We start from the raw sequence: 24,392 nt of genomic DNA, 5'->3' as shown, positions 1-24,392 counted from the left end.
CTCTGGCAAGATTTACATGGCTCAACTCTAAGCCAAATCACTAGTTGCTTGAGAAACGAGGTGCAGCTACCTTATTAAGCAGTACCATGCAGTTTGCACAACTAAACGTCCCTCTTTAGTTTATGTAACTGTAATTTCTAAAGCAAAAGGAACCATGCTGCCAAACAAAAAAAAAAAGGAAAAGAAAAGAAAGAAAAATGAATGAATTAATGGATTGATTATGATAAATTCCTCGCAGCAGTATTCTACTGCAAACAATCCAACAAGATTCACATGGGTGAATTGATTGAGATATCAGGTGCAGCTACCTTATTAAACACTACCGTGCAATTTGCACAACCATAGGTCCCTCTTTACTTTACGACACCTGCATATTTAGATGCAACTCAAGTTCTATAGCAAAAGGAACAATGTGGCCAAAAGAAAAAAAAGAAAGAAAGAAAATTGAACGAATGAATGGGTTGATTTGGATAATTCTTCCTAGCAATATTCCACTGCAAACAATTCAATAAGCTTTACATGGGTAAACTTGGAGCCAAATTGCTAGTTCATTGAAAAGTCAGATGCAACTACTTTTAAACAGTACTTTGCAGTTTGCACAACTACAGGTCCCTCACACCTACATAAGAAAAAAAAGGCACTATCAGCAAACATAAACATAAAAATCAAGGAAAATCAAGCAAGCAGTTAGTTTACATTTGAATCAATAAGGACAAAGCTCTGCAAATCATCAAGTAAGTGTAGGATAGGCAACTACCGAGTTCACCAATTGACACAGAAATCAGGTGCATATACCATATATATAATTAGTGGTCTAAAGCACACAATATGACAATTTGCTTAAGAGCTTTACGAGCAGACCATAATCCACGAGTATATTCAACACAACAAACCATTTATTTATTGATTATGTTCATACACCACATGCAACATGGTACAGCATGTCTATCATCTTATTCAAACCAGAAGGAGATACAACATCACAACTATCACACCAGCAGTTCCATTCCTTTTTGCAGTCACTATTTTTTCTTCGACACACTGTCTTCAAGGCAAGGTATAACCTGCAAAGAATCATAATATAAATTGTTCTGAGGAAAGTTGCAAATGAGACCTATGACAGAGACTACAGAAGATAAAACATTAGAATCCTCAACGCACGTCCACATTTGTAACCCACACGGCGGTCAGCTAGGTTACACCGTTTGGGGATCGTTATTGCAACTTCAGGCTTGATTCCGTAACTCTTTGCGGTATTTGACAGCATAACAGCACAAAGGCAGCTTGGGTTCTGGCCTAGCTTCCTCACTTCTGAGCAGCAACTATCTGAAACCTCGGCCTGTGCATCTGGTGCTGCTGCTGCACAGGGAGCCATCCGACGGGCAACTCTATCGACAAGGAACATTCCCACACTCCCCAGCTCCATTAGCACTCTCCAATCCTACGATAGTTGCAACCACAAAGAATCCAAGGAGGCGGAAGTGCTTCATTGTAACTTCCATCGCTCTTATGCGCAGACTACAAACCTTTCCAGAGGTATATAATATATACTGCTAGACAAGCTCCTAGAACACGTTATTGGCAGAAATATATGAGTACCACTTTAATGGGGCCAGCACTAATACCTACCAAAATCAAAATGGTTGGAACAGCTTCACCCACTTCAATCCCACGGAAATAGGTACTTTCAGTCATCATTGTTAGCCTTTACATCAGCTTCTCTAGAGACGTAGAGCACAAGCTGTCATCTTTCTCGCACTGCCATGTTGTTCTGTGTTTCAGGAAACCTCACCTTCCTCCATGAGTACTCTTTTTTCAAGTCCAAAATCCTGTGAAAAGATTCCTTGAGCAAATCAACCGTGACTGAAAATGTGTAACCAATATCTGGCCCCACAATAAGAGGGCCGGTAATGCTGGCAAATTTTGTGGCCATAACACCAGAAAGCATTGTTTCCACAGTGTACGATACAAACCCTGTGGCCTGCGCTCTGAGACTCGGGTTTATGAAAACATCAATCGAGTTATAAAAACCTTGCCAATTGTTGTCGCCCCAGGGGACCCAGAACAAGTAATTTGGTCCAAGCTCGAGCAACGAGGAAGTAGATGTCTTCAGAAACTCTTGCTTTCTGTGGAGACCTGCTTCAGTGCTTCAAGCATCAGAGGATGTCCTTTAGCCTTCACCAACCTCCTGCCATTCCTATAATACCCCAACCTTCTTCCCGATCTCCCTGCCTCTCGTAGGATCTATTTTGTAGATATTGTTGCCCAAACCATTAGCAATTACGGGCGAACCCTATCTTCTGGGACATGTATACATGATTGCTAGTAGTCAGACGGCGGGCATAGTCGCAGAAAGCAGAGCACAAAAATGATCATAGCAAAAGGGAAGCAAATATGAGATAACAGAGGTAGTGGAAATTGAAGGAGCTGTTGAATTGATTCTTTGCCATTGCTGAAGACTAAAAAGGAAGGAATCAAACGAAGAAAGAATTTTTAAAATAAATTAGATCTCTAGGTGAAGAACATGAATTTATCTCATACTATTTGGGTAGGAATTCATTAGAGGCAACTATTTTCTAAACTTTCTTCAATATTTGACTGTCCTTCCGTGTCTCCACTTCCCACAGATCTGACTCTTTTCTTTGTTATGTAACGAAGTATGCATGAACAGCTCAGACCAACTCATCAAAGTGTTTTTGAAATTCATAAGAAAAAAAAAACACCAGTTCCAACTAAAATTCTGTACAACAAGATCCAAAAAAATCAATCTTAAATTCATCATATAAGCTAGCAAATAAATACATGAAAGATAAAAACCGTGATTCACAAAAGTCGGTAGATTCAAAACAAGATTTCCAGTTTTCCACACACAAAAGAGGAAGAAAAAAAAGTAAAACCTCGTAGAAGACTAATTCACAGAGAAACCTAACCATAGAAATGGTTGGTGGGCGGGTGATCAAGGTGACTGATCAGCGAATGAAGGCGTAAAATACGATAACGGTGTAGATGAGCATGGCGGCGGGGACGAGGGTGACGAGGGGCGCGATGGCCCCAGCGGAAGCGGAGCCGCCGCACCCGAGCCGCCCGAGCTTGACCTGGACGACGTTGACGAGGGCGAGCATGAGGAAGCCGCACCCGAAGACGGAGCCGACGGCGGAGGCGAGGATGCCGGCGCGAAGCAGCGCCCTGTTGACGCGCGCAGCCCGGGAGCTGCCGGGCGGGTGGACGAGGCGGATGGCCTGCTTGAGGCAGAGAGCGACGAGGCTGGAGAAGAGGAAGGAAGCGAAGGCGAAGACGTGGAAGGAGACCACGTTCTCCGCCACCCGGTTCCCGGCGGCGCAGTCGCTGGAGGCCAGGGTGCCGCCGGAGGGGTCGGATGGGTTCCAGGCGAGGCCCACGAAGACGGCCAGTGTAAAGAGGGAATTCACGTTGATGATGCCGTCCAGTGCCGTGATGTGGATGCTCGTCCCTCCGCCGCCACCGGATCCGGGGCTCCGCGGCCGCTGGTCGTCGTATTCGTATATTTCGCCGTCCATCTCGAGAAAGAGGGCGACGAGACGGCCGAGGAGGAAGGAGACCGCGTTGCGTCTTTCGCGCAAAGGAAAGAGGGGTTGGGCAGAGCAGCAAAAACACAAAAGGGAAAGCAGCAAAAACAAGATGCTTTGCTAATCAGTGGGACGGAGACGGCCGAGCAGCTCGCTTCTGGGGCTTGGGAATCTCGAGACGATTGTCCCTTAAAAAATAAAAAAAATAAAAAAATTATAAAAAAAATTTAGGTTAGACCAAAATTACAGCAACATACGGAAGTTTGCAAAATCTACGTAAACACACATTTTATTTAATTCTATAATCGAACGTATTATTAGATAATTTATTAATATTAACTTGAATCTATTTATCATATATCATAATAAATTTTAAAATAATTAAAATAATTTTAAATAAAAAATAAAAAATAAATCGGTCATCGAATAACATAGAAGGCAACTTTCCTGTGGTGGATACTAGACATTATTTTTCAATCATGATTTTCATCAAATCCGACTTTCAATATTATTTTCTATCGATTCCTTGTGAGGAGAAAAAAAAAAAAAGAAAAGCAAAATACCCTGATCTTTGGTTTGAAAAAAAAAATTATGGCTGGATTTCTTAAAGGCTAGAACAAAAAAAAATTTATATTTCTTTCATCAAAGTGTTTAAGAATGAACGATTCGAACCTTTTTTTTAATCCCAGTAGTTCGAAAAGATGAGATCTGCATCTTAACAATGGGATGTACTTGACAACCCACCGAGCCACCAACCATCTTCACCGTCTCGCTGGTTTTTATTGGAGAAGGCCGGATCGCCCTCGATAAGAGTAGAGAAATCTTATCGGTGCCTAGTGAGATCTGAAGAATCTAGGAGAAGATATTACAAGATCTCATCATCTCCTCACCTGTTAGCATTTTCTTCTATTTTATAAGACCACCGCCGCCGCCATTACCAACATTGCCACCATTGGGGCTCATGTTGATCGGGCCTAGTGTCGTGCTTGGGTCGTCGAAGACCTCCAAGCCGACCAATTGGTTGAGTAGCAGGTCTCGCAGGTTGGCGAAGAGGTCGCCGAAGTCACTGGCGGGGCCCTGGGTTGATGGTGGGAAGGTCGTGGGCTCCAAAAGGAGATACTGCTAGTCGGCGATTAGAAGCTCGATGGTTGAGGGATCGTCGTGCCTGCCTGTGGAGGAAGCTGGGAAGGATAAGGAGGTGGTAGTTGTGGATCCAAATAAAGACATTGTCAAGGTTGAAAAGCTTGGTGAGATAGTTGGTGAAGAGCTTGCAGCGGAGAGATAGGATGCCAGAGGGAGAGATTGAAGCAGAGGCCACCAAGGGAGGGAATAAGTGGGAGGAGGTAGTAGAGGAGCGGCTAAAGATAGTGCTTGCAAAAGCCATGGTAGAAGCAGGCATGGAGATCGGAGAGAGGAGGATGGGGAAGCAGTGGAACTCACAATGTTGGATGGCAATGGTGTCATAGTGGGTGGGGTCAAAACCGTTGAGGAGATCGGGGAAGATGTCGACGTGGAGGACCTTGATGTATGGGAGGTCGGAGTGGAGCTAGAGGATGAGAGTGTCGGAATCGTAGGACTAACTGCAAGGAGCAGTAGAATCAGAGGTTGCATGAATGGAGAGGTGGTGCCCAATAATGATTCGGTGCTCGAGTGTTGATGGCAGTAAAGCCGATGGGGAGTTGGCAACACTGGAGATGGAACAAATGCATGGGTCCGTCATGACATGAGAGAGGCAGGATCGGTGGTGGGGCGATGACGGGAAGTCCAAGTTGGCAGCAGCTTGATCTAAAAGATTTCAGGAAGACCAAGAACGCATCAATTTTTTTTTCAATTATCACAGGAGATATTTTTTATTTTTTTAAAATCTCAAAATTTTTTAGTAATGTCTTTATATCTCATGGAGATAGGCTTAGATTTTAGAATTATTGGATGAAAACATAGTAAAGATAAATTTTTAGAAAATTTTTGTAATTTATCTAAAAAAAATTGACATGTATGGTCCAAGGCCTACATTTATGCGACAAGTCATAACCACCAAATGTTATTCCGGGTAAGTAGATTGCTTTCTTGAATTCCTTTTTTTTTCTGATGGTGCTAGTGTAATGTTTCGTCTTCGGTTGCTCTTTGATTTAAGAATATTTTGATTACTCTTTTTTAGTCTATAACTTACAGCGAAAGCAATCATCAATAATCAACTCAGGAATGTGCTTACGTTCCAACCAATTGGCATCCTTTCTTCATAAATTATATGGCGGAGGCTCTTATTTGAATGTATAGAGGGAGACGTCCATCCAGACGTTTGATTTGGTGATGGCATCATTTCTCTTTTTTTTTTTTTTTGGTAGAAAATGGCATCATTTCTCTAACACAGCTGGTGATGCGATCGCTATTATTCTGAAGCTGACTACCACACAATGTTAAGCGTGCCAAATATCTAGCAAGTACAGCATGGGTGATTAACGGGTGCCTCAACTTGGTCAGTCCAGAACGGGATGAGCTAAAACACAACCATTACAAAAGCAGCTAATCAGCAACAGTTCCACTCTTCTTCCATAATTCATAATCATCAGTTTGTACTTTCTTTCAGCTCCTCGATGCTTATGGTGAGGATAACCCGTGAGTGATGGATTTAAGGAAGGCCATCAGAATCTGATGAAAATAAGAAGCATCATCACAACATTCGTAACCCGCAGGACAGTAAGTCGGCAACGCTTCGGGATAGTCATCGCTGTTTAGACTTGACTCCAGCGTTTTTTCAGTATTTAACAGCATATAAGAGAGAAGTATAGAAAAAGAAAAATCAACAGCGATGGCATTACGGAAATTCATGGTAAAGTATCCAAAAGAAGAAAGCCCCCAGAACATGATCCAATTTGGTGGCATTCTAACCCTTTGCTTTTTAAAAATATTTGCAATAAACAGAAAATGCTAATGACTAGATGACATTAGGTAAACTTTAACTAGGACTGAAAAGGAGGAGGAGAAGATTTTATAATAAGTAAATTACTTCATTTCATGTCTTTGCTTATGCAATAAAGCTGACAGGTAAAACTCAATCAAATACAAAGAAGGGAGGTACCATATTCTATGACAGTTTGAAGCTCTAAGATCAATCTAGAAATTCTTCCATCAGGCCCTAGCATTCAAGCAAATCACTGGTATTTGAAGGGAACATATATATGGCCAGACATGATGCTGAGTTCATGATAATAAACCTTGGAGATAAATGATTCAGCATCAGTGCACCTAATATCAAATGATCACCAAGACACACTTCTCCGATGTCACCAAACCCTAACATGGATGTAAGGATCCTTAGGCAACACCACATCCTGGAAATGTACCAATGTTGTTTAGCAAAATACAGAATATATGTGCACACGTTAAACTATTCAGGTATGTGGCTTGTAAGTTGGTTGAAGACAGAATACCACAGTCAAGTCTAGATCCAACTCAGACATGTAGGACCCTATAGCTGCAGAGTGATTTTTTTTTTTTTCCGCAAAAGGAGACTACTGTGGGATGTCCACAGTGGTCACCTGTCAAACAGAGTGATTTTTGAAATATTCTTCTTCTGAATAATTAAGCTTTTATTGAATTTCCTGGGGATGTACAGGGACTAACCTTCCATCCAAGACTCTGAATGGTTTCTTCTTGGTTATACCTGTCAACTACGGTATCTTAAAATTTATAAGCAGGGAAAAGTTTGTGTTGAAAAGTCAAGCCCGTGCAAGCAAAAATTTTGATATACTAAAGTAGAAAGCAACCACAACATTAAGCAAAAAAACAATATTATGTCAAAGGTTACATGCTAACATGTAAGCCATGATACAGCATTTGTTTTGGATTAAAGAAAGGTGATGTATAATCACACCAAAGTGATCCTCATGTCATGTTGTTTGTATGTCCAAATTCTCATCCTCAATTTTCCTCAATTAATACAGAACAATATTGAGTTTGTACAGTTCTGAGAGGAGCTGCAGATTGATGAATAATTAATTTAACAAAGAAAGATCCACGTGAACATATATCAAATACATGCTTGTACAAATATGAACAAATACCTGCTTGCATGCATATGTTCATGCTCTTGTCCTTTATGCATTGTCCAAGAAAGAGCAGTAGGAGTTACCTGATCAAGGATTGGAGTTGCAGGTTGTGATCATTACATTCTTTAATGACTTGATCAAATGTATTGCTCTACATGAACAATCAGGTGAGTTATATTGCTGTTGAGCAAATTAAATGAAACTATTCATATAGAAGTAACATTCTTCAAACTGCAACCAAATAACCGGGAATCTCTTGTTAGCAAGAATGCTAATAATCAAACAAAAGACAAGATCTTAATGACTGATGGTTTTCTTTTGTTTATTTCTTTTTTCTTTCCTTGTTTCTTACCCTAAAAAGATTTTTAAGAATAAGGGTATCTCACCCCGCACTCAGGCCTGATAAAAGCATCACTTCTCAGGAAATCGGCTATCTAAATTTGTAGAAGAGGGAAGGAGCAACTGTATCAGGAAGGAGGGACCATGTGTTTTTGTAATTCAAAGAACACAAGCTCATCCAACTGTAATTAGATAAAGAGGAGTTGTAGTTGGTTTTAGATGAGCACAGACAAATTTTATACCAAAAGGCCAACTAGGATTGCTGCATGCAATTGCATATATATGTCTATAATTTGGAGATTTCTACATCCATATACAAACTCATCTTTGGCGCTGATGTTGATCATAGCTTCAATAAAACAATCAGATTATGGATGTGCATGTTGAAATTTGATGTGAAAAACCCATGAGAATCAACCTTTCCTTGACAAACTTTCGCTTAATAGGAGCTAGCAGCATTGTGGTCCCAGATAAACTGGGATATCCTGATATTAGGCATAAATGGTGGATACATATCTCTCTAGTAGCTTATAAGTTGAAGCTTTCCAGTTATATATTGAAAAGATTGGAACGGGAGATTACTTTCGCCTCTGAAGCACGAAAACCTAAGTTACACCTTTATGATATACTCAACCATAGGTTTTGCATTCTCTTGTGAAATTTAGAGTGATGACTAACACCTTGGTGATAAAGACATTCACCATCCGAAGGAGATGAAACCAAACAGCACAGGTCACCCAAATCGGAAGAAATCAAAGCCCAAGAGATATTTGACAAAAAGCAGCAGATAGAATTTACAATTCTAAGCAAAAAGAAGAGCAGATGCAATTTGAGCCCACAAAGTTTTACATTTTCTCCTCCAGGATAAACTAACAAAAAATTCAAACTGCCAAAACTATCTTGAAGAAATAAAATAATGATTATTCAAACATGGAACTGAAGGATAAATTATTAAAATGTAGCAGTTGCTTTGACTAAGCCAAAAGAAAGAAATGTTTTACATTGAAATCTGTAAGTTGTCCGGTTTCAGAGCATGCCAGTTCTCTGGGTAGCCGGGACACTCATCTCCCATACATCTTAGCCTCGGACAAATTGCACTTCTATAATAAATAAGAGAAAATTCAAGGAACATAACCACATTGAAGTGATTGGAAAATTGTAATGCGTAACAATCAGACAACCAGCAGATGGAAGCTAACGACAAGTAGCATAATGGAATCTGACGTTGCAGCAAGGATATAAAGCAAAGCAATGGATGAGAATTGTTACAATTTATAACCAGACACAGTCGCATTTGACACGAGATGAACTTTTCATGACTAGAAGAGAATCCATACGCATGAAAACTGCAGAGGAAGTTTACTAGTGAAAACAAAATCCGCAGGAAAAAAGGCCTAGGCATAGGCACACAGCAATCTAGAAATAAAATACTACAAGAAAATGAATCAAAACAAGAACGATAGAGCATAATTCACTCATTGTCTTCCATAATCCCAACCCCGGCAAAGCAATCAGACTTCCAGAATCATGGAAATGTTCGCGTCTTCATAAAAAACACCTATCATTGATAACCATTTGAAGTTATGCAACGCACTGGGGTGCCTGTGACAGGCACACGGTAAAAGAGCGTCAGAAACATGGAGATGGGTGTGGTTGGGCAAGGGTTTACCAGTTTAGGATTAAATCCTGGGTTTTCCCAATAGATGATTGGCTAGGTTCGTTCTGGATTTTGGTGGCTAGGGTCAGCGTGGCCTATCGAGAAGGAGGGAGATGAATAGGACAGCGTCACTTTGTTCGCCGGTGCCGGACAAATCGGACTAGGAGAAAGCCGCAGACCACCGTAGGCTTCCGTCGGGAGGATGGGATTGGATCCGTCAAGAGCGGAGGAGATAAGAGAAAAAGGGCCTGGTGTTGGGCGAGCTCTCCGTCTGGATACTGGGTTTCAAAATTCGCAACCTCAACATCCTCCTCCCTCATCAGTCGGGGTGGTAGTCCTTTCCCGCCAAATTCCCCGATCAAGCATATAGTTGGGCCGGCTTGCTGCAACAATCGATGTCGGCGAAGCCCAATTCAGGCAAAAGCAGACCTTTTTCCTGTTTCCACCAATGACTTTTGCAAGAGCACCATCATCGATCGCTCTTCACGCGTTTCGGGCATCCATGACCACGAATGTTGCGCCGATGCACAGCCTTGTAAACAAAAAATTAAGAACAGGAACTTCCCTCATCCAAAACAGAAACTTCAGACTTGCACAAGATAAGCCTGCACCACATGAAGGATCCCCATGGCACGTATCAACATAGCATTTATAATGACCCAGGACCTCACTCCAAAAAAACGAATTAGAAGATATTATTTGGATTCCTATGAAACTAAACACACACCAACACAGGCTCTCACAATTGGTATTTCAGATGAAACTAGAAAGCTATACAGTTAAAGACCAACCCTCGATTTAATACATTCCAGGCTGTTTCTGAAGTACAGATGGATCAACATCGAGAATTCAAGATCAACACTTTATCTATTAAGTATAGACTCATCAATGTCAATCCTACCAGCTACTGCACATTTTTTTCAAGACACAGGAAACAAAAGCATTCCTTTCTTGAGCAGATTAAACAAATGAAACATCAGAAGTTATTCCAGATCTGACAGACTGCTGAAAATAATGTAGAGCAGATAAAAGATGTACACAGGATGCCTGAAAATTTATTATCATAGTTCTTACACAAAGCTGGAAAGCTGATGTGAATTAAAGGCAATCTATGCTTCAAGTTCTCCAAGTTCATTTAACATTTACACATTATCCCAAGTCCATAAGCATTACTAAATTCCAGTTTCCTAGCAATAGAAGATCATTCACTCGAATTTCTTGTACTCAAGTTTTTCCAAGCAGAATATATATCAAGGTTTGGGGTTTGAATCCTTGACAACGGTCACAGGGCATGCTGCATTTGATAACATATAGTTTGTTACACTGCCCAACAGAATCCTGCAAATACTCCAAAGACAGAACAAGAAAAGAGCAAGAGAAAATCAGAATATGTTAGGGACTAATAATTTCATTATAGATGAAATTAAAATATTCCAGCATAATGATATGATAAGTTTTTCAGAAGAGGGTTAGTGCAACTAAATTTTCATTGCTTGTAAAATGTTCATTCCAACCACTTCTCTCGTAGTGCCACCACCAGGGGATTATCTGTAAATACGTTGGCTTGATTGAAATTTAGGGTAGCTTCGAGCTTTTGCAAGTTTGGCTTAAAAAAGATATCAGGTGCTTGATAATGGATATCTTCATTCCACAAAGATCCAAACTTCAAGGGTAAACATTCACAGGTATTCTGCTGAATTGTGCAGTAAAGAATAATTTCCTGGTGTTTCAATTGAAGCAATGAGAGATTACTTCAAGGGTTTGTTGCATTGTCCACATAATGTACTGAAATCAAGATCAAGAATATCAGACTCAAGATTTAATGCCTGGTATATTGCAGGACATGAACTTTCAACAACCCTAGCCATCTTGTGGAAGATTTTCTGTGGACGATTACATGTAAGGTTTAGTCCTAAGTGGAATCACTAGCGAGAGGTAGAAGAGTTAATATAAATGATTAGGACCTAGCAGCTTAAGCTAAAGTTAAATTGGTTCCTATCATGTATATCAATTCCTTCTAATATTTAGGACTCCATCTCCCAAACATTCTCCAGCTTCCACTTTTATTAGGGAATGAAACCAACACCAGGGATCCACATGATTTTTGATGGAACTTGAAGCTGGTCCACCTCCTGTGGGCTTGAAAAGAAACATAGGAGGCACGTTGTTATTATCAATTTGCCCACACTTCCAAATAATTCTTTGCTTTTCTGTAACCATGAGTTGAAGCACTTATTTCTGAACCAATGTAATTGGCTTTAGATGTCTTTCTGGGATTCCTAGACCATTTTCTTCACACTTGTCCAAACCCTTGTGGGCCTAAAGAGAAACAGAGGATCCATGTTTTACTGTCTATTTGCCCAAAATTCCAAATTAATTCTTATTTTTCTGTAATCATGACATAAAGCACATATTGCTGAACTAATGTAATTGGCTTGAGATGTCTTTCTAGGAAACCTGTTCATGTTCTCCACAGTCTGCTCCCCTGTTGGCCTGAAGAAAACCATGGAGCTACATTTTTATTGCTCAAACTTGGTGTAAGCATGAGTTGAAGCATATATTGCTGGACTACTGCAATTGGCTTGTCATGTCTTTCTGGGAATCTTAGACCATTTTCTTGTGAAGGGTTCCATTATTGCAGTACCACAACCTTTTGAAGCATAAAGTTTCACTAGTTAAGCCAACTGATTTAGCATAATCAAAGAGAGCTATATATGATCTAAGTGATGGCCATTATTCATCATCTGGCATCTCATGTAAGGTTATGCCTTGCTTATAGTGATGCTGGTTTGCTAGAAAAATACCAAATTTTCTAGATTACTAAAGCCATGTTTGCATTGAATAGAAGACCATAGTTCTAGTTTTTTGCCCTAGGAGACCCGATAAAAGAGAGCTGAAATCAACTTGGGGCTGCATCAGTGAGTTCAAACGCCATTGCCAATTATTGGATTCATGGGTTACAGTACTTAGAAATTTCAGTTAGAGAGCATATTGATAAAGTCTGCTTTCGAACGGTAACCTTTAAAAATCTAGAGTAAATTGACTGAAATACTAGTTTTACCTTGATAGTAACATCTAAGAAGCTATTAATCAGATAATTTTGTGAAATATTTGACACACTCCAGGAAACTCAAAACTTGTTGGGATCCGCTCATGTTCAGGTAGAACTAGAGAAGTTCAGTCTCTTAATCATGGACATCCATGTATTGCATGATGGCTGTGATTGATTGGGCCTTACATAGTACATGCGGCACTATATCCCATGTACCATGTGGAGTCCTACTGGGATAACAATCATCGACATGTCTACTCAAGATGTTCTTATCCTAGATAACAATATCATTATCTACTTCTAACTCTATCTCCCACTAGACTCTACGCATGTCTATAAATTAAATCATCTTTTGCAACTGTCGAGACAACAAAAACTGTATTCTCTCATGAGAAAGGGTAAGCTTCCATCTTCGGCCCCAGATCACTAGGGGTGTATCATAGTATCTTTGCAATTGTGTTTGAGACTACAACCAATAGCTTTTCCTCCTCTTCGAGGGTCAATAGCAACAAGTGACAATGACAATCAATGATCCCTTCTACTATAATTTCTGTTAGAGTCCTATCAATCATATACACAGATGGTCATGATTGGCAAGCTGGATCTCTGCAATTCAGCCCTAAACTTGAAAAGATCCTAACTCAAAGCATAGGAGTTTTAAAGGGACCTTTTTTTTTTCACACTAATTTTTTGTTTAGAGAGTGCTTAAACCTATGGTCAGCTAGCAAATGCAAACATGGAGGACTCACATGATGCATAGACAAATAATTGTCTCAAAGAGAGCATAAGTACAATGGTATAAACACATATAAATGCCTCTCTGCAGCACAATTTTTCAAGGAGTCCAAGACTCCAAGAGGTCCTCCACGTTACTCTGCATCATAACTTGAAATTTGTCGATTTTATTAAGTTCAATTTGTGATAAAATTTGCACCAACGTTATATGCTAAGAAATGTTAAAGACTCCACAAGTTAAACTGCTCACTGGCCAAGACACTTTCTAGCAACTCATTTCATCTCATAAAACGAGAATAGATGAAGGCAGTTGAGTTTATATAAACCTTTTGAAGAACTCCCTCATATGAAGCAATTGTTTGGCTACTGCAAGACATGAAATCTATAGTATTCACTGATTCGTAATTTCCCAGCATATGGCTCGACATATCCCCATGATGAAACTAAATTAGGGCCTACGCAACCCACATATAAAAAAGTATACAAGCAGAAGAAAAACGTAGAAGTTCATCCTACGGGCAAATCTTTGTTGGATGTATGAAGACATAGTGTCACACCCCCGACCCGAGATTTTGAATCGAGGGTCATGGCAACCGCCGCATACTCATAGAAAACTCTTCCCATAAGCATGCAAGGCATCTTATCATACTATCCTAAAACAACAGCGGAATAATTAGTCAATAATTTAAATCCAAAATATAACGATCTAAATTTTTTCTTTAATATCTTAATAAATTCAACAATGATTCATAGGTCTTACACCAAATTCAATAAGACTTTCAACCTAAATAAAAGTATAATGATTCTGCTTCTGATCACTCTTCCATTCATATCTTGTATCATCTTAATTCCTCAATATCTGTAAAAACAGTAAAATAAGAGGTAATGAGCTAGACAGCCCAGTAAGCAACGATCACTTCTCAACAGATTTCATCAGGCATATAAGTAAATAATCATTTATAGAAAATAAGCATATAGAGTTCATCAATTCGAAATCAATTTCAATTATGCAATATAATTCATGTCAAATTCATTTCTTTTTCGAAATTTCAAGTTTCTTTCGGGATTTCAATTTCTTTTGTTCTTCAATTTCTTTTCGTCAACCATGAGCTATGACCACATTATCCCTGTGGCAGGGTCATAATACCGCGTATCTGCTTGCGGTGGGCTGCGAATCATCTGGCAGCCAAGTCCTTTGGAACCGCTAGTCTAACTGGCGGTTTTGTCGCTGGTCTATCTGGCGACATGTCGCTGGTCTTACTGGCGACACAAATCCTCAGGACAGTCAATTGCCAACGTATATGCCCCCGTTGGCGGGGTCCTCAACACAGTCAGGTTGTCAATTCTTATTGTTTCTTATATCATAATTCTTCATAAATCATGTTTCATATTCTAATTTCGATAATAAAACATATAATCATGTAGTATCGAAATCAATCAATATAATGAAATCAATATATTCAATCATGCTTCATCATAACATTTCAAATAAGATATTTTCATAACAAAAATATCATTCATCCAATTCATGCATCGTTTCACAAATCATGTCAGAAGAATACACTATAATTTGCCGATGAATCTAGAAAAGGTGAAACATTACTTACCTCGAACGCATTCCAATAAATCCATAAAATTCTATAAATTTTCTTCCAAAAATTCTGTTCGTAGATCATATCGCGATATCCCATGATCAAACATCCACAATCCTATACAGAATCAATTTGAATAATTAGAAAGAATACGAATTCTATATTTCAACGGTTTAGATTGGGTCCGATCATCTAATTTCATCTAATCAAAATCTAATTAGGACCTAAACGATCCAAAGTTTGACTATCAGATCAAATCGGATTCGAAGTGATAGGACCAAGGTTTCTTCATCGATTTCATAAAATCAAGTGGAGAGAGAAAATCAGAGGAGAGAGAATTCATGAGGTACAATTCGAATTGATCAGGTGACACAATCTAATATTACGATGGGTCCAATATCTCGATTGGTGAAATCAATGTGATCAAATCAAGTCATGGCTAGATCGCAAATCATGGAATGATCAAATCTAAAGATTCATGGTCTGATTAGAGTGGGTGCCAGTACGTTGTCTGACAATCATGGATCAAGGTTCTTCATTAGAATCAGATCAGACTTATTAAAAGAAATTTCTTCATTCACTAACCTTTTTTTAGAGAGAGAATCAATCAAGAGAGAGAATATTTTAGAGAGAGAAAATTCTAGAGAGAGAAAATTCTAGAGAGAGAAAATTCTAGAGAGAGAAAATCCATCTTGAATTCTTCAGACAATATGATTCAACAAATTCTGATTGATCATATCAAATCATGTTAAAATTATCATGTGGATAATTAAATAAGATCATGAGAAATAAAATCTAAAAATACTTGATCTGATCAAAGTGGATGTCGGTGTACCGTCCGACGATCACGGATCAAAAATCCATCACGAGGATCATTTAAATTCATCATCATTCTTCTCAAAATTCTAGAAATCTTAGGAGAGATAATCTAGAGAGAGAATTCTAGAGAGAGAAAGTAGAGAGAGAAAATCCAATTCTAGAGAGAGAAAAATACTAATTCAAGCTGAAGAGAGAGAGGGAAGAGAGAGAAACTCTCTTTCTCATATTTTATTATTTATCTCATTATTTATTAATTAATTTTATTTTTCTCTTTCTTCTTTTCTTTCTTTCTCTCTTTTTTTTTTTCTTCATGGAAGAGAGAGAAGAGAAAATCCTATTTATTATTATTATATTATTATTATTTTATTTTTCTTCTTTTTTTTTTCCTTTTTTTCCTTTTCTTTTTCTTTTCTTTTTTTTCTTCTTTTTCTTTTTCTTTTCCTTCTTCTTCTTCTTCTTTTCTTTTTTTTTTTTTCCTGGTTCTTCCTACGCCGGAACAGAGGACCGGCGTGGCCCATGCTTTGCTGGGCCGTTCAGGCCACGGCCACCGCGGCGGAGGCCGGCGGCCGACGGGGGGCCACTCCCCCGGTCACGGAGGAGCGGGGAAGGGTTCTTATAGAGCTCATCCTAGGGTCTTTCAATGGCCCTAGGACTCCGATTCTTGATCGGAGAAGAGGAAGACTCCGATCGGGAGTCTTCCTGCTCTGTTTTCCTTTTTTTTTTTTTTTGTTTAATGGGCTTTAGTGGGCTTGGTTTGGGCTATAACATTCTTCACCCCTAAAAAGAAATTTCGTCCTCGAAATTTTTCTTGCTTGAGTCTTCATACTTTCTTACTTGAATCTCATCCACAAATATTTCAAAATTCTAATTCTTAATACAAATTCATTCTTAAATCATTTCATAAGGAAAAAGTCAATACATTAATATCAATCTGATACGGAATTATTCATTTTCTCATTCATCAAGATCAACATCTCAAAGATTTTCAATATTTCAAGATTTCAAAATTATGATCTCATTTCCTGTAAAAATTAATATTCAATATCTCATGACTCAAATTAAAATCAAATCTATCTCTTGTGAATAGAAAAAGATCAATGTCTCTATTCTTGCATAAGAACTTCATTCATCATTAAGTCATTTCATAAAGATCAATATCACCATTGTTGATTGAAATCAATATCACTATTTTCTAGTCATTGAAGTTCTCTTACTCAAACCCTCAAACTCTTAAATATTCTAATTCTTGAAGCAAATTTTATCATTAAGTCATTCCATAATAAAAATCAATAACTCAAAAATTGATCTAAATCAAAACTATATTTTTCTTATAATCAAAATCAATGTCTCTATTCTAAGTAAGTATATCAATTTTCTTTATCTAAACATTAACAACTCTTAATTAATCGATTCATTATCAAATTATGAATAACTCCATTCTATCTTTTGTAGAACAATCGTCAATATCAACAGATAACCTCAATCTTTTTCATTCAGTCTGAGAAATAATAATAATCAAAAGAGTTCTAACTTCAAATTTCATTATACCCTGGAGATAATTATTTGAGTATACTAATCTAAGATCAAAATCATCATTCGATAAACAATCTCAAATTCTTCTTAATAAATAAAGAATTATAAAATTTATTTCTAGAATAGAGAAAATTTATCTCTAAATATTCTAAATCTAAAATCAAAAATCAAAGGTCCACTCATCCTAGAATTAGGATGCTAATTATTTTTGTAGCATAGTAGGTGGAAGCACTACTTTTAAAAGTCACATTAGGATATCTAAAATTTTTTTTTTTTTTTATATCAAACTATATCATTTATTATAATTCTTTGACTCAGAGAATCAACGTTCCTGACTTACTCAAAGTAGTTCAGATTACCATGCTTCCGCTGCGCACTTTGATCTAACAATCAAAATTTCTTAGGTTCACCAAAAAAAAGTTGGATCAAATTATTTCTTTATCCTAAAATTTCAAATTTCAATTTGAAATCAAAGATTAACTTTCGATTCTCATTCATATCTTTACTGATGTACAATAATCTTGATTAACCCTTGAGTCCAATATCATATTTAAACTATCATATAGATTTACTATAATCAATACGAATCAAATCTTAATTCTCATATCAATTCAATTCGATAATTTTCAAACCAAAAATCTTTATAAGTCAAATCAACGAGAAAATCCTTCGATGCTCCACCAAATTTGGACATAATCAGAATATATATATGGATTTCAAATCATTATTTTTTTTTTCTAAAATTTCTATCATCAGGATCTTCAATATCTATTAAATATCCTTTCATAACAATCATACAAGCTTCAAAAAAAATCAAATCTCCATTTAATAGTAGATTCAATTAGGGACCTCATTAACAAAAGCAAAGGAACTCCATATCATTTCCTAAATCCCAATTTTCTAAATTATAAATTCACATGGATCTCTTAATCTGAGATAAATATAAATCAGATCTTTTATCTTAATCTAAAGATATCAATTTTTTATTAACAACCTCAACAATAATATCAGAAAATCTCTTGATCAACTTAGATACGGAATCTTTAAATTAAAATTTCATACATATCAGGTAGTCTCCAAGAGATATAATAAGATCTATTTTCTAGATCTAAGGATGATGATTCAAAGATTCCGGTACGATGAATATTCTACAACCTCATAATCGATTTCATCAATAAGAAATAGGTTTCTTTGCAATATCTCCAAATATACATTCATCATAATATGCCACTTTATATATATGATCCACATACCAAGTTCAATTTCAATAAATATTCCAATCAAGCATCATAAAAGATTTTTCTTAGCCCATTCTGGAATAATATTTTATTATCAAATCTTTATCTTGCCAATAATAGTCAACTTCTCAACTAGAAGTAATATCATAGTATTATTTTCACATCGAATTTGAACTTACGATTCACTTGAATAACCAATGATCAAATTAATAACCATAATGCACAATACAATTTTATATCAATCCTTTTGTGATTACTTTCGATCAAGATCTAAGTAATCATATCATGATCAATAGATCATCCATCATATTTCAAATTCTATATGTTATAATCTATTGTGATCCTTTCATACATAATCTCAATGTTTAGTCAAAATTTATAAATATTTCTCCCACTACAATCATCAAAGATCTACCTTATAATGTCCCTGGTGTCTATCCACTAACACCCATTCTATATCTGATTCTATGTTTCATAATTCATCCACTTATGCTCTGATACCATATTAATTGTCACACCCCCGACCCGAGATTTTGAATCGAGGGTCATGGCAACCGCCGCATACTCATAGAAAACTCTTCCCATAAGCATGCAAGGCATCTTATCATACTATCCTAAAACAACAGCGGAATAATTAGTCAATAATTTAAATCCAAAATATAACGATCTAAATTTTTTCTTTAATATCTTAATAAATTCAACAATGATTCATAGGTCTTACACCAAATTCAATAAGACTTTCAACCTAAATAAAAGTATAATGATTCTGCTTCTGATCACTCTTCCATTCATATCTTGTATCATCTTAATTCCTCAATATCTGTAAAAACAGTAAAATAAGAGGTAATGAGCTAGACAGCCCAGTAAGCAACGATCACTTCTCAACAGATTTCATCAGGCATATAAGTAAATAATCATTTATAGAAAATAAGCATATAGAGTTCATCAATTCGAAATCAATTTCAATTATGCAATATAATTCATGTCAAATTCATTTCTTTTTCGAAATTTCAAGTTTCTTTCGGGATTTCAATTTCTTTTGTTCTTCAATTTCTTTTCGTCAACCATGAGCTATGACCACATTATCCCTGTGGCAGGGTCATAATACCGCGTATCTGCTTGCGGTGGGCTGCGAATCATCTGGCAGCCAAGTCCTTTGGAACCGCTAGTCTAACTGGCGGTTTTGTCGCTGGTCTATCTGGCGACATGTCGCTGGTCTTACTGGCGACACAAATCCTCAGGACAGTCAATTGCCAACGTATATGCCCCCGTTGGCGGGGTCCTCAACACAGTCAGGTTGTCAATTCTTATTGTTTCTTATATCATAATTCTTCATAAATCATGTTTCATATTCTAATTTCGATAATAAAACATATAATCATGTAGTATCGAAATCAATCAATATAATGAAATCAATATATTCAATCATGCTTCATCATAACATTTCAAATAAGATATTTTCATAACAAAAATATCATTCATCCAATTCATGCATCGTTTCACAAATCATGTCAGAAGAATACACTATAATTTGCCGATGAATCTAGAAAAGGTGAAACATTACTTACCTCGAACGCATTCCAATAAATCCATAAAATTCTATAAATTTTCTTCCAAAAATTCTGTTCGTAGATCATATCGCGATATCCCATGATCAAACATCCACAATCCTATACAGAATCAATTTGAATAATTAGAAAGAATACGAATTCTATATTTCAACGGTTTAGATTGGGTCCGATCATCTAATTTCATCTAATCAAAATCTAATTAGGACCTAAACGATCCAAAGTTTGACTATCAGATCAAATCGGATTCGAAGTGATAGGACCAAGGTTTCTTCATCGATTTCATAAAATCAAGTGGAGAGAGAAAATCAGAGGAGAGAGAATTCATGAGGTACAATTCGAATTGATCAGGTGACACAATCCAATATTACGATGGGTCCAATATCTCGATTGGTGAAATCAATGTGATCAAATCAAGTCATGGCTAGATCGCAAATCATGGAATGATCAAATCTAAAGATTCATGGTCTGATTAGAGTGGGTGCCAGTACGTTGTCTGACAATCATGGATCAAGGTTCTTCATTAGAATCAGATCAGACTTATTAAAAGAAATTTCTTCATTCACTAACCTTTTTTTAGAGAGAGAATCAATCAAGAGAGAGAATATTTTAGAGAGAGAAAATTCTAGAGAGAGAAAATTCTAGAGAGAGAAAATTCTAGAGAGAGAAAATCCATCTTGAATTCTTCAGACAATATGATTCAACAAATTCTGATTGATCATATCAAATCATGTTAAAATTATCATGTGGATAATTAAATAAGATCATGAGAAATAAAATCTAAAAATACTTGATCTGATCAAAGTGGATGTCGGTGTACCGTCCGACGATCACGGATCAAAAATCCATCACGAGGATCATTTAAATTCATCATCATTCTTCTCAAAATTCTAGAAATCTTAGGAGAGATAATCTAGAGAGAGAATTCTAGAGAGAGAAAGTAGAGAGAGAAAATCCAATTCTAGAGAGAGAAAAATACTAATTCAAGCTGAAGAGAGAGAGGGAAGAGAGAGAAACTCTCTTTCTCATATTTTATTATTTATCTCATTATTTATTAATTAATTTTATTTTTCTCTTTCTTCTTTTCTTTCTTTCTCTCTTTTTTTTTTTCTTCATGGAAGAGAGAGAAGAGAAAATCCTATTTATTATTATTATATTATTATTATTTTATTTTTCTTCTTTTTTTTTTCCTTTTTTTCCTTTTCTTTTTCTTTTCTTTTTTTTCTTCTTTTTCTTTTTCTTTTCCTTCTTCTTCTTCTTCTTTTCTTTTTTTTTTTTTCCTGGTTCTTCCTACGCCGGAACAGAGGACCGGCGTGGCCCATGCTTTGCTGGGCCGTTCAGGCCACGGCCACCGCGGCGGAGGCCGGCGGCCGACGGGGGGCCACTCCCCCGGTCACGGAGGAGCGGGGAAGGGTTCTTATAGAGCTCATCCTAGGGTCTTTCAATGGCCCTAGGACTCCGATTCTTGATCGGAGAAGAGGAAGACTCCGATCGGGAGTCTTCCTGCTCTGTTTTCCTTTTTTTTTTTTTTTGTTTAATGGGCTTTAGTGGGCTTGGTTTGGGCTATAACACATAGCAATCGGGCAAATCTTTGTCCGTTATTACAATAGATTTAGACGTACACAACCACGAAATAAACAACGGAAAAAGGGAATGGGCTTCAAGTTCCCCGCCCGGTGGGTCAGAACCACTTGACAGATTTAACTGTCCGATTTTGACATCTGGGATTAGATGACGATGATGATGATGATGATGATGATGATGATCGCAGATTTCACATGTATAAAGTAACGGAATTCACTCATGGTGGGCCCGTTGATGGATTAGAAGTGAAAATATGAGTATTGCTTTAATATTTATATATACTCCTATTTACATAACGATCTATCTATTTCTAATACATCATACTGGGGGAAGGACGCATGGCAACTGGCAAGTGGCAAGAAACAGTGGAGTGCACGTTACCTCTGGATCTGGCTAAGACCTCTACTGCCCATCACCAGCGAGTCCAGCTTCAGATCTTCTACGGCTTCGCACAGCTTCTCCCTCGCATCTCCCCAGTACAACTTCGCCACGATCGTTGCCTGAATTTTTTTCCCCCCAGATTTAAGGGGGAAAGAGAAAAAAAGTCACCAGTCATTTTTAAAAATTGAACTATAAGATGGGGAAGAGGGCAATTAAGGGGAGGGGGGGGGGGGGAAGAATGGAGCACCTCCTTCTGTCTGGAAGCAGTGTCGAGCATGTCGAGGACCTCGATGTCGACTTCCAGATCGTAGTGCTTCATCACCTCCGGCTGCCTGAACTCCGTCAGAGGAATCAGAGCTAAATAAAACATGAGCTAATTAGTTAGGAATGGCGAGAGGTGTGGATAAAAGAAATCGGTTGGGAGTCCCTGCAGGGGTGGAGGGGAGATCTTACAGGAACCGGATTTGGCCCAGAGGCCGTGCTTGGACTCGTCTTTCTTGGGGTACATGACGTGGAGGACGATGAGCATGTCGCCCTTGTCGAGGAGGTTATTGATGGCCCATTCCAGCGCCCTCTTGCTGCTCTTGGAGAAGTCCAGAGCCACCCCGATCTTCCTGTCTCCTCCCATATTCTCTCCTTTCTCTTGGTGCTTACTGGCTAGGGATTGAGTGCAGAGCCACAAAAATGGCGAGTCGGCAACGAAGAAATGACAAGGAAAAGGTAAGGCTTCTCCAGGAAGCAAGCCTCTCTTCTTTCCCACCGTTAACTAATTGCTTGACGACACGGAGCAAAAAAAAAGGGAAACGCGAGTGGCATCCACGCTGCCGTGTACGTTTAAGTTCCAAATGACCGTAATGCCCTTGAACTGGTGGAGTTGTCCGAAACGATAGGCCGGCGGATTCCTTGATCGATAAAGAGGACCGGCGACCATCCCTCTTGTTCACCGGATGATGTAGACAAAGGCGGTCTTGCACCGGGTCACGGCGGGGAGAAGAAAATTTTAGGTTTGATTTTGTGAGATAGGATCGTAACCTTGACCGGATGGTTTGATATATTGGCCATGTAGGCGAGGTTGGTGAGACGAGCGGAAAGGATGTATGAAGGAACACCGGTCCAGGCGAAGCTTCGGCAGGGGTTGGAGCCGTCGGGAAAATTGGAGAGGAGGCGTTCGACGAAAAGACACAGAGCGAGCAGTCCAAACCAAAACGGGTAGACGGGTATGGCTGCTGATGCCGGAACCCTTCAGGGTGTTTATAATAAAGCATGGCACCAAGACCTTCTCTATCCAGATAGAGATGGCGGGCCATGCTTGGGATTTTTTTTTTTTTTTTGGTTTAATAATCTGTTGGGACTTTTGTGGACGTCGAAGGAGGATACTTCCTCCTAGCTCCCTTGTGATGCCCATGTCCATTCCAACGTGTGCTGATTAAATTATCATAGAATACGACTGGTTTGATCGACTCAGCAGCCAACGCCGCATCGCCATTAATTATTTGAAAGTATGATTACATGCCCGGCCACGAAATGCATCATATGTTATAGGTGTACAACAGCAGAAAACTGACGGAGAAAAACGTTGAAATGGTTGATAAAAGTTGACAATTGTAAAATATTATTTTAAAACAAACAAAAATATGAATATATACAAGAATTTAAATTATTAGATTTTCTGAAAAAAAAATAGTTAGGTTCTCAAAAAATTGAGCGACTTCGTGTAACTATCAATTTAATATACAAAAACAATTTTTGATATTTCCTATTTGTATTTTTATATGAATTTAATCGCAAAAATATGATATGTCACGAAAAGAGGTGATTATGTTCAACCACGAGAACTGACTTGCATGCTTTACAGAATTCCAATATTTCTGCACTTGCTTTTGGAGTTTGTACTTTCGATTTATTGAGGATATTTTTTTGTGAAATCTGATACATATTATCATTTCTTTATCTATTAATCAAAGTCATTATTAGTATTTGTTTTGATGTTATAACTATGGTATGGAAGGGTTCCAACTTTCCACAAAGATCAACCACCATATTTAATTTCTTGCAAATCATCGATCAAGTAGGCAACTACAAAAATATTAGGTGGATCGATTGTTCAGCGCAATGCACATACACATCCGATCAAGTCATTTTTTAATGGTGTTAAGAATAACCATCCTATTAATCAATTTATATCATTATACTTACCTCTGATATTCAAACGATATATATATCTAATAAAGTTCATGTAGGCAAGAACACCAAACTGGTGGAAGTTTTGAACTTCATAGTTGCTAAGAAATGATGTTAAT

The 24,392-nt window shown here is 37.8% G+C and overlaps 2 protein-coding genes and 1 pseudogene across 6 annotated transcripts; all 3 read right to left on the bottom strand.

Moving 5' to 3' along the window:
* Nucleotides 1-444: 444 nt before the first annotated feature.
* LOC105032606 (uncharacterized) lies at nt 445-3,701 on the bottom strand. 2 transcript variants are annotated; one of them, XM_010907089.4, is made up of 2 exons: nt 2,931-3,701; nt 445-619 (listed from the first exon to the last, which is right to left on the bottom strand). In XM_010907089.4, exon 1 carries the CDS (start codon nt 3,534-3,536, stop codon nt 2,970-2,972), a length of 567 nt encoding a protein of 188 aa, XP_010905391.1. In that variant the 5' UTR covers nt 3,537-3,701; the 3' UTR covers nt 445-619; nt 2,931-2,969. The 2 variants fall into 2 exon arrangements, with proteins under 2 accessions (XP_010905391.1, XP_073113180.1); XM_073257079.1 differs by lacking the exon at nt 445-619 and adding an exon at nt 2,129-2,300.
* LOC140857877 (uncharacterized) lies at nt 877-1,502 on the bottom strand (annotated as a pseudogene).
* A 5,776-nt stretch (nt 3,702-9,477) lies between the features above and the next one.
* Nucleotides 9,478-23,309, bottom strand: LOC105032603 (universal stress protein PHOS32). 4 transcript variants are annotated; one of them, XR_012141277.1, is made up of 6 exons: nt 22,546-23,307; nt 22,340-22,449; nt 22,093-22,211; nt 20,128-20,229; nt 14,985-19,379; nt 10,624-10,928 (listed from the first exon to the last, which is right to left on the bottom strand). XR_012141277.1 is itself a non-coding variant. In XM_073257080.1 (4 exons), exons 1-4 carry the CDS (start codon nt 22,718-22,720, stop codon nt 10,138-10,140), a joined length of 462 nt encoding a protein of 153 aa, XP_073113181.1. In that variant the 5' UTR covers nt 22,721-23,309; the 3' UTR covers nt 9,478-10,137. The 4 variants fall into 4 exon arrangements, 2 of the variants coding, with proteins under 2 accessions (XP_073113181.1, XP_010905389.1); XR_012141276.1 differs by having other exon boundaries at nt 14,985-20,229; XM_073257080.1 differs by lacking the exons at nt 10,624-10,928; nt 14,985-19,379; nt 20,128-20,229 and adding an exon at nt 9,478-10,195 and having other exon boundaries at nt 22,546-23,309.
* Between the last annotated feature and the right edge of the window lie 1,083 nt (nt 23,310-24,392).

Source organism: Elaeis guineensis, chromosome 5 (genome assembly GCF_000442705.2).
Source record: "Elaeis guineensis isolate ETL-2024a chromosome 5, EG11, whole genome shotgun sequence".
NCBI lineage: Eukaryota > Viridiplantae > Streptophyta > Magnoliopsida > Arecales > Arecaceae > Elaeis > Elaeis guineensis.
Note: the sequence above shows the minus strand (reverse complement) of the source record. Positions and strands in the feature narration are given on the sequence as shown.